The sequence below is a fragment of the Perca fluviatilis genome, chromosome 18, assembly GCF_010015445.1.
Source record: "Perca fluviatilis chromosome 18, GENO_Pfluv_1.0, whole genome shotgun sequence".
Taxonomy (NCBI): Eukaryota; Metazoa; Chordata; class Actinopteri; order Perciformes; family Percidae; genus Perca; species Perca fluviatilis.
In genome coordinates this window covers 11,959,362-11,971,607 of record NC_053129.1, presented here as the reverse complement: position 1 = coordinate 11,971,607, position 12,246 = coordinate 11,959,362, and the positions used below count along the sequence as shown (strand labels likewise).

The window sequence follows — 12,246 nt, the reverse complement described above, 5'->3', positions numbered from 1 at the left end:
CCTAGAACACATCACATCAGCGAATTTAAGACTTTTTAGGGCCCAAAATTTTGATTTTGAAATTTTACACTTTTTAGACTTTTTAAGCCCCTGCGGAAACCCTGATGGTGGGCTTTGTGGGTTCTTATAGTTTTAAGGGGATCAGGTAGCATAGAAATCTAGACACACCCTAGCGGCCAGGGTCAGTCTAGCAACTCTCCGTTGGCTCGCGAACTGGAAAAACCAAACTCTGGCCAGGCCAATCACATCGTGTATAGAGTTGATGGGCGGGCTTATGGCTGCTGGCGAACAGCGGTCTTTCGAATCGTCTTTGGCCGTGATTCTGGAAGACTTGGAGTTAAGCTTTTCTTTGAGAAAAGAACAAAGAACGGCACTGAAGTCATTCTTAAAAAATGAAGATGTGTTTGGAGTTTTGCCGAACGGATACGGCAAAAGTTTAATCTATCAACTAGCTCCGCTACCTTCTTCGTTTCTCTGCCTGGTTGTAGCACTATCCTATTGCGTGCAGAGAGAATTTGAAAGACAACCGTTTATCCCGCCCCTCGGATTGAGCCCTGCCAATGGGGAGTTCCCAGACCCGACATCTTGATGTGGTTCTGGCATGTCAGGCTAGGGATCAGAATAGAAGGAAGAGGAAATCCCAGGCTTTTAAGACAAAGGCCTTAGTTAGCATGATACTCTGCATTCCAGTCCCATTATGATAAAAATTATTTTCCTCACGCAACCACGCATACAGTACTGTTCCACAATTGGTTTTCTGAAATAGGTCTGCAATGTAAGCAATGCAAATGAACGTAATTAAGTCACCAAAACTGTCTGATATAAGAATACCACTAGGGAATTCCATTTTAAGCAGAATGCCTTCATTAAAAAAAGAAAAAAACATCTTAATCCTCACCATTTAAAAATGTTTTGCTTCACTACAGTCTAAGCTAAAAGTTTACAATTCACTTGAAATCTCTTTTGAAAACAATAACAATCATTATTTTGTCATTTTGTTAAACACCACAGTTAGCTCATGTTCAGATACTGTAAGCGCACAGCCAAAATAAGTGTGATAATAGCTCAGAGAAAATACAGTGGCTCAGTTAAAGCAGTGCTGAGCATGCAGTCAATGAAACAGGGAATGTAAACAAATTGACAATGGTTACATACGGTTGTTACAGCCATGCAAAATGATTTGTTAAATGGGTATTCTAACTGTGCCTGTGAATCAAACTTAGATTTTCGCAACATAAAAACTGCTAACTAGGGAGCTAATTATCTCGGTCTTCTCTAGTGTTTTTATTCTTGTAAATGCACAATGCTCTGAGAGCAAACGGAGATATACATTATGTATCACGCATCACCGCCACAGCCATAATTAAATGTTTCGTTGGTACATTAAATCATTGCAATACTAAATGGGAACTGATTTGTCTTTGAAAGAAGCCAAGCGCCAAATATTACTGCAAAAGACAAGACAACTGCAAGAAGGCAACACATTAAAAAATAAACTGCATCTCATAATTTCATCAATTACAAGAGCCTCACTAAAGCGGAACATCGGGTTAACCATGATGCTGTCTTAGAGGAATGAAAGCCAGGGAAATAGTGTACTAGAACTGAACTTCTAAGGGTAGTGCACTTGTCCTTGCCCTTATAATTACTAAGGAAAGACATCCTGTCAAAAATCCCTGAACTTCAGTTTCATTATGATCACTGCTGACTCTCACCACACATCAGTGCTCAGCTGTGGAAACTGGTTTCCTCAAAAATAAATCATCTTTTTGGCCATGGTAAACGTTGGTTTTAACAGGAAAAAAAATACAACCATGTGTGTGGCTGGTACAATAATTTTAAATTTGCAAGGACCACATTCCACCAAATGTATATATTCTATGTTATCATCTTTCTAAGCCTGGGGATGGGCATGATGTTCGTGGGAATAGTGTCACATGCTTAATCCTGTGTTTTCTCGATTATATAATTGATTACTTAGACAAATCCCTTGGAAGGAAGGCAGCATATACAGCTGCATGTAATAATTATACCTTTGTCTCAGCCAGCCAGCGGTGGGGGTCTTTCACTAATCCTGGTTTCTGGGAGATGGCCTGTTAAAACAGAACAGAGATTATGTGAGCTGCCTTTGTTAGCATGCATTACAAAACATTCTGTGCTTTAAAAAGAACTACAATTGAAAGGAGTGCAAGTCTAAGAGATTTTGTAGTTAGGATACTTTGAATCTACAAACCCCATTCCAATGAAGTTGGGATGTTGTGTAAAACGTAAATAAAAACAGAATACAATGATTTGCAAATCCTTTTCAACCTATATTCAATTGAATACACTACAAATACAAGATACTTAATGTTTAAACTGATAAATGTTTTTGTTGTTGTTGCAAATATTCACTCATTTTGAATTTGATGCCTGCAACACATTCCAAAAAAGCTGGGACAAGGGCATGTTTACCACTGTGTTACATCACCTTTCCTTTTAACACTCAATAAGCGTTTGGGAACTGAGGACAGTAATTGTTGAAGCTTTGGAGATGGAATTATTTCCCATTCTTGCTTGATGTACGACTTCAGTTGCTCAGCAGTCCGGGGCGTTTGTTGTCGTATTTTGTGCGTCATAATGAGCCACACATTTTCAATGGGAGACAGGTCTGGACTGCAGGCAAGCCAGTCTATTACCCACACTCTTTTGCTACGAAGCCACGCTGTTGTAACACGTGCAGAATGTGGCTTGGCATTGTCTTGCTGAATTAGGAAGGGACGTCCCTGAAAAAGATGTTGCTTGGATGGAAGCATATGCTGCTCCAAACCCTGTATGTACCTTTCAGCATTAAAGTGCTCATATTATGACAAAAAAAAAATCACTTTTTCTGGGATTTGGGGTGTTATTTTGTGTCTCTGGCTTCCACATGCATACAAACATCCATGCTGTTATGAGTGAGATACAGGTTTCTGAATGTGTCCTGCCTTCAGTCTCCGGGTGAGCTGTTCAAAATCTGCAGGGTTTTCTACGTCACTAGCCGAAACAAAGGGGCTAATCGTAGCATGCTAGCGCTAGCATGCTAGCTCGTTCTCAATGGCAAAACACTGCTACAACACACACTAGTTAATCTACATAATCTACAAAAGAACTACTTACACGTCCCTGTTCTGCAGCTATTCCACGCAAAGTAGATTGAAAATTAAACCATGTAAACCTATTCTGGTACAATCTCAAAATACAATTATGAACCTGAAAATTAGCATAATATGGGCGCTTTAATGGTGCCTTCACAGATGTACAAGTTACCCATGCCATGGGCACTAACACACCCCCATACCATCACAGATGCGGGCTTTTGAACTTTGTGATGATAACAATCTGGACTGTCCTTTTCCTCTTTGGCCCTGAGGACATGACGTCTATAATTTCCCAAAAAACCATTTGAAATGTGGATTCGTCAGACCACAGCACACTTTTCCACTTTGTGTCAGTCCATCTCAGATGAGCTTGGGCTCAGAGAAGCCGGCTGTGTTTTTGGGTGTTGGTGATACTTGGCTTTCGCTTTGCATGGTTGAGTTTTAACTTGCACTTGTAGTTGTAGCGACAAACTGTTTTAACTGACAATGGTTTTCCGAAGTGTTCCTGAGCCCAAGTGGTAATGTCCTTTACATAATGATGTTGGTTTTTAATGCACTGCCGCCTGAGGGATAGAAGGTCACTGGCATTCAATGTTGGTTTTCGGCCTTGCCGCTTACGTGCAGAGATTTCTCCAGATTCTCTGAATCTTTTGATGATATTATGAACTGTAGATGATGAAATCCCTAAATTCCTTGCAATTGTATGTTTAGAAATGTTGTTCTTAAAATGTTGGACTATTTGCCCACGCAGTTGTTCACAAAGTGGTGAACCTTGCCCCATCCTTGCTTGTGAACGACTGAGCCTTTTGAGGATGCTCCTTTTAAATCCGATCATGACCAATTAACCGGTTAGCATTCCTCAACTTTCCCAGTCTTTTGTTGCCCCTCTCCCAGCTTTTTTGGAACGTGTTGCAGGCATCAAATTCAAAATGAGTGAATGTTTGCAAAAAAAACAATAGTTTATCAGTTTGCACATTAAATATCTTGTCTTTGTAGTGTATTCAATTGAATATAGGTTGAAAAGGACTTGCTAATCATTGTATTCTGTTTTTATTTATGTTTTACACAACGTCCCAACTTCACTGGAATTGGGGTTTGTAAATAGACCAAAAAATATATGAAGACACATTGGAGGAGTTATGCAAAAAGAAAAAGCAGAAATAGTGATTATACATGTGAATGGACAAACAGCAGGATGCAAATGAGAAGAACAGCCTCTTGTCAAACCCTTAACTTTTGTGGGGAACGGCTTCTGCCAGCATAAATTGCCGTGCGTGTATGTTTAACAGCCTATGACACTACACTTGTGCATGCACACACACCTACACACAGAGGTTGTGTGTGTGTGTGTGTGTGTGTGTGTGTGTGTGTGTGTGTGTGTGTGTGTGTGTGTGTGTGTGTGTGTGTGTGTGTGTGTGTGTCATAAAAATGAGCTTAGGGAGAATGTTCCATCCTTCCCAGACAAGCTTGTCAGCATCAGCAATACAAACTGACTGTCCGCCAACTCCTAATGACTGCTGACACACACACACACACACACACACACACACACACACACACAGTCACATAACTAGATGGCACTCCGTTGAGAGCACGCCTCCGCCAACACTTTGCAACTGATATATGTGCCAGCTTCACATGTGGAAATTTCTAAGTTCTAATTGTACTTTTAATCATTCTAGTTTATTATCGTAACCCCATGTACACAATCCGGTCTCTGTCTGTTCAGGGGTAATTAGGTTTGCACTTAAACCACTGCACCAGGTTTTGGAAAAAAAACAGGCCTAGCCCGTCATTGTTTGAAGATAGTGATAGTGTAGCTACAGAAACGAAACATGGAGAAAGAGAGGGGGATGACATGCAACAAAGGACATTGCGGTTATGCTACATGTCTGAATCAATAGGCCTCCAGCTAACCCTAATGTGGCAGTTTTATCCATTTCTCTGATTTGGCCAGTAATGGACCTTCTTTCCTAAATTTACTGATGGCTCAAACAAGATTAAACAGGGATTCAAAAAGAAGCAATGCTGCGTTGGTGGGGCTGTGCTGCATCAGGTACCAATGAGACATGAAATAGGTCCCAGGAAGTCCAGTTTGAGTAAGAGATCCATGAATCTGAAGGCCTATCAAGAGGCCAAATTTGTGATACTAATAATAATAATAATAATAATAATAATAATAAATTGAATTTATATAGTGCTTTTTCATGGACTCAAAGTCGCTTTACAGGGCAGGGTAGATTATAAAAACATAACAAAACAAAATGAGCAAACAAAACAAGTAGAACAAAACAAGATACAGATGAAAAAGGGGGGGCAGGTGGACTATGGGTAGGCTGAGGTGAAGAGATGGGTCTTGAGGCGGGACTGGAAGATGGTGAGGGACTCAGAGGTGCGGATCTCTTGGGGGAGGGAGTTCCAGAGCCTGGGAGCTGCTCTGGAGAAGGCTCTGTCCCCAAAACAGCGCAGGTTGGACTTTTGGATGGAGAGGAGACCGGCTGAGGTGGATCTGAGGGACCGTGAGGGTTGGTAGGGGGAGAGGAGGTCAGTGAGGTTATGAGGGGGCCATATGGTGGAGGGCTTTGTAGGTGAGGACCAGGATTTTGTAGGTGATCTGGTGGGAAATAGGAAGCCAGTGGAGTTGTTTTAGGACTGGAGTGATGTGGTGCCAGGATTTGGAGCAGGTAATGAGGCGGGCGGCTGAGTTCTGGACCAGTTGGAGTCGGTTGATGTTGGTAGAGCTGATGCCGAGGAGAAGTGAGTTGCAGTAGTCCAGTCGGGAGGAGATGAAGGCGTGAATGAGTCTTTCAGCAGCGGGGGTGTGAGAGAGGGTCTGATTTTGGCGATGTTGCGGAGGTGAAAGAAGGAGGTTTTAATGACTTGACGGATGTAAGGCTCAAGGAGAGGGGTGGAATCAAAGATAACGCAAGGTTGCGGGCCTGGGGAGATGGGGGAGACAATGGTGCCGTCGATGGTGATAGTGGGGTTATTGGTTTTGCTGAGTGTGGATTTGGAGCCGATCAGAAGGAATTCTGTTTTGTCGCTGTTGAGTTTGAGGAAGTTGTGTTGCATCCAGGTTTTAATAGCTGACAGACAGGAGTTGATGTGGGAGAGGGGAGGATTGTGGGGGGATTTGGTGCTGAGGTAGATCTGGGTGTCGTCAGCATAGCAGTAGAAGTCCAGGTTGAAGTGGCGGAGTATCAGACCAAGAGGGAGGATGTAGATGATGAAGAGGAGGGGCCAAGTCACGGCTCGCCGGGGAACACCTTGAGTGACTGTGGCTGTGGCAGAGGTGTGGTTGTGGAGAGAGATGAAATGGGATCTGTTGAAAAGGTAGGAGTGGAGCCAGCTGAGTGCAGTACCTTGGTACCGAGGTCTTTGAGTCTGGTGAGCAGGATGTTATGGCTCACAGTGCTCGAAGGCTGCACTCAGGTCGAGGAGGATGAGGATGTTGAGGGAACCGGTGTCAGCAAAGGTGAGGACGTCGTTGAGGACTTTGAGGAGAGCGGTTTCTGTGCTGTGTAGGGGGCGAAAACCAGATTGGAGAGGTTTGAATAGGTTATTGGCATGAAGATGGGTTTGTAGTTGTGAGGCGACTATGCGTTCCAGGGTTTTAGACAGAAAGGGGAGGTTGGATATTGGGCGGTAGTTGTTGAGAGAGGAGGGATCCAGACCAGGTTTTTTAAGGATTGGGGTGACAGCGGCAGTTTTGAAAGCAGAGGGGACAGTTCCAAGGGACAGAGAGGAGTTGAAGAGGTTAGTGAGGTAGGGGCATAGGACCGGGAGGCAGGACTTCAGAAGTGGAGTAGGGAGGGGGTCAAGGGAGCAGGTAGTGGGTTTGGAAGAGCTGATGAGTTTGGAGATTTCAGGAGGAGTGACTGGGTCAAACTGGGAGAGGAGGAAGTGTGGAGGAGGGGTCAGGAGGTCTGGAGGGATGGGGAGAGGAGGGTCCAAGATAGGTGCTGGAGTAGATCCTGGGAGGTCAGATACAGGGCATAGAGATTTGTAAATGAGATTGATTTTGTCAGTGAAAAAGTGGAGGAATGAGTTGCAGAGATCCGGAGTAGAGGTAAGGAGGCTGTTGGTCCAAGGCTTGATGAGGTTGTTCAATGTGGAGAAGAGTGTTCTGGGGTTTTGGCAGGGGTCGGTGAGGATGGTGGAGAGGTAGGCAGATTTGGCAGCAATGAGGGCATCTTTGTAGGCGATGAGATGGGATTTATAGACTTCATGATGGACTGTGAGGGATGATTTCTTTGTCAGACGTTCAAGTTGGCGGCCAATTTGTTTCATTTTCCGGAGTGCAGGTGTGTACCAGGGTGAAGAGGTGTTAAAAGTGACGAGTTTTGTTTTGAGGGGGGCCAGGGTGTTGAGGGAGGTAGACAAGGTGGAGTTGAGGTGGTCTGTGAGGTCATCGGGTGAGGTGAGGGTTGAGTCCAGGTGGAGAGTGGTGGAGAGCAGGTCAGAGAGATGGTGGGGATTGATAGATTTGAGGTTGCGGAAGGTGATTTCTCTGAGGAGGCGGGGGCGTGGGGTTGGAGAAGGGATGGTGAACCGTATCAGTTTGTGATCAGAGAGGGGAAAGAGGCATGGATGGAGGTCGAGCACTGGTTGGTTGGTGGAGCAGACCAGGTCGAGGATGTGTCCTTTTTCATGGGTGGGGAATGTGACATGTTGGGTGAGAGAGAAGTTATCCAGTAAAATGTTGAATTCTGATGAGAGCTTGCAGGTGGGGGAGTCCATGTGGATGTTTAAGTCACCGAGTAGCAGCAGACGTGGAGAGAGAGATGAGGCTAGTGTGAGGAGTTCAGTAAAATCAGAGAGGAAGGAGGGATTTGGTTTAGGTGGCCGGTAAATGAGGATGACTGTCATGGAGGAAAGAGTTTTGAAGGCGAGATATTCAAACGATGATACTGAGGGGAGGGTGAGTTCTGTGATCCGGAAGTTCTGATTGAAAATGACGGCGAGGCCACCTCCACGGCGGGAGGGGCGGGGTTTGCAGATGTAGTTGTAGCCAGGGGGGGATGCTTGGTTGAGGGAGAAGAAGTCATTGGGTTGTTGCCAGGTTTCGGTGAGCAGAAGGAAGTCAAGAGTGTTGTCGAGGATTAGTTCATGGAGGGCAGGGGCTTTATTGTTGAGCGATCGGGTGTTGAGGAGGGCAAAGTTGGCATGGTGAGAGGGTGGTGGGATGGGGGCAGGCTGGAGAGATCTGAGGTTGTCCCGGTTAGCAGTGCGTGTGGTCCTTGGGGTGTGGGGGTATTGCAGTTGAGGGGGGACAGTGAGCCGATTAGCAAATGATTGGAGAGTATGATTGAGTGTATGTGAAGTGGGGAAAGCACTGTAGTCCGGTCCGGGTTTTCTGTGTAGCCTGATGATGCGTTCAGCCCTATGTGAACCAGTGGGTGAAGCGTTCTGATGACGTGGGACAGGTGCAACAGAGCGTGCAGGTGACCAGATGGATGGAATGGATTGTCCGTGGTGGAAGAAAACAAACTTGCGGCGAGAGCCTCTGTGGATGTAACGGGGTCGACGTAGAAGTCCGAGCTGTTTGATGACTGGGATGCAGGATGGAATGGAGTAGTTGACGAATTGGACCAGTTGCAGAGTTGAATATTTGATCATGATGCCGAGCGGAGGGACTGAGAGCTCCGTGATAGTGGTTAGCCGTGGGCTAGGAGCACAGAGGTGGAGGTGGAGATGGATGAATGAGGTGATTGCCAAAATGATCCACGGCATGACCGAAGGAGAGGAATGTCTAGTCTTGGTCGCGGCTCGCATCTGGTGGAGGTTGCCTATGAGGAGGAGGTCAGCAATCGGGTTGCCCGCCGTAGCAGCTAGGATTAGCGCCACGCGCGTTTGGTGAACAGGCGCAGCTAGCTAGCGGCTAACCGACGAGGCAAGAGTCCGGTCAAGGAGCCCAGGCGGCTTCGGGAACCAGCAGAGAGACTGTCCAGAGGTACAGAGGCTGTCCAGAGGTAGGGGGTACAGCGAACACAAACACAAGAGAATAGCAGACGAATAGCAGATGAATAGCAGATGAATAGCAGACGGAGAAGCGGCGAATAACCAGCGCCAGCGTCCTCTCACGTCGGTGACAAAATATAATAACATACTGTGTACATACTACATATAATATACTGACACAGGATTTTACAACTCACAAAAGTTATCACCGCCGCTAATCTTTCAGCGTGACAATCGCAAGGTAAACCGTAGAAATACTCATGTTACAAAGCATTATTTGATTGGCCACCACAGTGTTTTGCTGGATTACATCATGTCTGCTTCACCTGGCAAAAGGTGAGCCAGGTTGAAATTATTTGCCAGATGACCCTGCACACGTTTTTTTTCTGACAAAGGTCTAAAGTCATAGCCTGGCTCCGCCCTCCTACGTATTTCTGCTCAATTTACATTTTCCTGTATTTTCCAGTACTTCGTCTGGGTTTGCGGTATATTCTTGGGTTTTCTCCAGCCAAATATTTGGCGGTCCAATCAGCAAACAGAGGTAGTGGCTGAGAACGATGACGTTGAGGACATTGGCTAGAAAGATGAGAGCGAAGCCATTCGGTCCATTGTGGCAAGGCTGCTGAATATCCAGAAGTTAAAGCCCGAGCAAGAACAATATTTGCTGAGTTGTGTTGGTGGCCATGATGTTGTGACCCTGCTCCCCACAGGGTTCGGTAAAAGTTAGATTTTCCAGCTCGCTCCGTTAGGGGTGAAGGAGTTGGCTAAGGCTAACGCTAGCAATGCTAATGCTAAATATAAGCCAATAGTTGTTGTTGGTCTCCCCTCTTGTTGCACATGCGCATGACATACGTCACGACCAAACGTTAGCGATTGGTTATGGCAGATCCAGAGTGGCTCTGGCCAGATCCAATAGTTTTAAACGTCAACAGAGTACCCGCCTTCAAGGAAGTTAACACTTGTCAATGGAGAGTGGCCAGACTCTCTGTAAAAATGAAATGTACCAGAGTCTGGTAGGACCAGGCTACTAAAGTCAGTCTATTTCAGCCACAATAGCAGCTCTCTGAGGTTGTACTGTTAGCTACATGCTAACATCAGCATGCCAACATGTTTACAAAAATGATGCAAACATGGTGATGTTTAGCTGATATGAGGTTTAACTAGGGCTGGGCGATATGGACCAAAAGTCATATCCCGATATATTTTGGCTGAATATCGATATACGATATATATCCCGATATTTTTTTCCGCGAAGTGAGAGCAAATGTTCAGTCAAAGCCCAAATCAAATATGACATGTCACAAGTAGTTTCATAGAAACAGTTGCAAAATCAAATAAATAATAAACCGGTTTCTTCACCTGGTTCATGATTAAATGCTCAGCTGTTCAAATAACAATAAAATGTAAACCTAAATACTGTATAACAGGAGTAACTTTTTTGAAATCAAAGCTCCATAGGCTATTTGTGATTCGTTCCAAAGGTCAATTAAGCTTTTGATATTAATATAATCTACTTTGTTCAAAATGTAATGCCTCATGCCTGTAAGCCTAGGTTATAGTCCCATTCTTCCACTTGATACTGCTTCCACTTAAGTAAACTAAAAGATGAACTATCGACTACAAAACAAAGAAACTAATTGTGTTAATACAAAGAATATTTATTATGATCGGTTCACAGATCTGAGTTCAAACGGAAACTTCACCCTTCTGAACTAAGAGTTTCTGCTTCAAGGTGAAGTTTAAACAGACTGAAATGTCCAGGCTCATTCCTCCACTATTTATTTCTGTATGTATTTATGCGTTACATGTAATTTTAAAGGGCACTGAGCTCCAGATCCTGCAGCGCCCGAGTGGTGCTGCCCCGCTGTAGCCTCTCTCCGTCCGCCTGCGCCCGGCCGCAACTTAGTGGAACTTTCCGCCCGATATCGACATACAGTTCGTCCTGGACTACGTGTAAGATCCTAACGGTCACAACTCTGTCTTTGGCTGGTCCGATCTGGATCAGCGGGGACCCGGCGCAGCAGCGGCGAAGCGCTGTGTTTTTGCCGGGGAAGAGACGCGGCTGCGGCCCGACGGGGCTCAACGCCTCCGCTGCCGCCGGAGCTCAGATTGCTGGGTGGCGGCATATATAATCATAAAACACATTGTCACCTGTTAAATGTTATCCATTGCGGTTTGTTCTTTTCATTTCCTCTATCAAACATAATTAAGCAGTACAAAAGTCCGGCATCTTTAGCGTTGATCTGAATGCTTCGGACCCCTGTTCCAAGATGGCGGCGGGTTTTGACGTATGTTTAGAACCTCACGGCGACATATCTATGGGAGCAAGGATCACATTTGAACTATATCGATATATGCGATATGGTCTAATTCCATATCTCATTTAAAAATATATCGATATATTTGTTTATATCGATATATCGCCCAGCCCTAGGTTTAACATCATCTTAGTTTAAGCTACTATTATGGTAACATTAGCACTAAGCACAAAGTAACACTGATGCTCATAGAATAACATTAGTTTTGCAGGTAATGTATTGGAACAAATAAAAGGTCAGGGGATCACCAACATTATTACAATTCATCCTGACAGAAACACGAACGTGTGTACAAAGTTTCATGACAATCCATCCAATAGTTATCGATACATTACAAATGTCAACCTCATGGTGGCACTAGAGGAAAAGCCTGGTATCACCAAAGTCCAGGGTACCCCCAGGATTCTTAAGCCCTATTCGCACGGGATAAGTATTATCTAGGGACCTCGTGTGAATTATAAATTACCCACCCACGTCTGAGTTTCATCTGGCGCATTCGAACGGGATAAGCGAAGCCTGTGATTTTACTCGAATTTACTGACATTAAGCAACAGTAGAAACATGGGTGTGGGTAGCTCTGCTACGTGTGTTTGTGTGTGGTCAGATCTCGAGGACACGCCGCACACCACACACCCCCACACCCCCCCCCCCACACACCACACACACACACACACACACACCCCCCCCCCACCACACACACCACACACACCACACACACACACACACACACACACACACACACACACACACACACACACACACTCTCAACCGGGTAGTCAGTCATCGTCCGAACTGCGACCTCTCCTTTTTCTTTCTCTCACTTTTTTCTCCGGGTGGTGTCAGCAGAT

General features: G+C 45.0%; 1 protein-coding gene across 5 annotated transcripts in view; it reads right to left on the bottom strand.

Annotated features, from left to right (window-relative positions):
* Window positions 1-12,246, bottom strand: part of LOC120546813 (centrosomal protein of 128 kDa) — a 113,889-nt gene that overhangs the window by 32,277 nt on the left and 69,366 nt on the right. For all 5 annotated transcript variants that reach the window (XM_039782025.1, XM_039782026.1, XM_039782022.1 and 2 more), the window contains one exon: window positions 2,034-2,093. In XM_039782025.1, coding sequence (XP_039637959.1) covers window positions 2,034-2,093 — 60 coding nt within the window. The remainder of the gene's footprint in view (window positions 1-2,033; window positions 2,094-12,246) is intronic.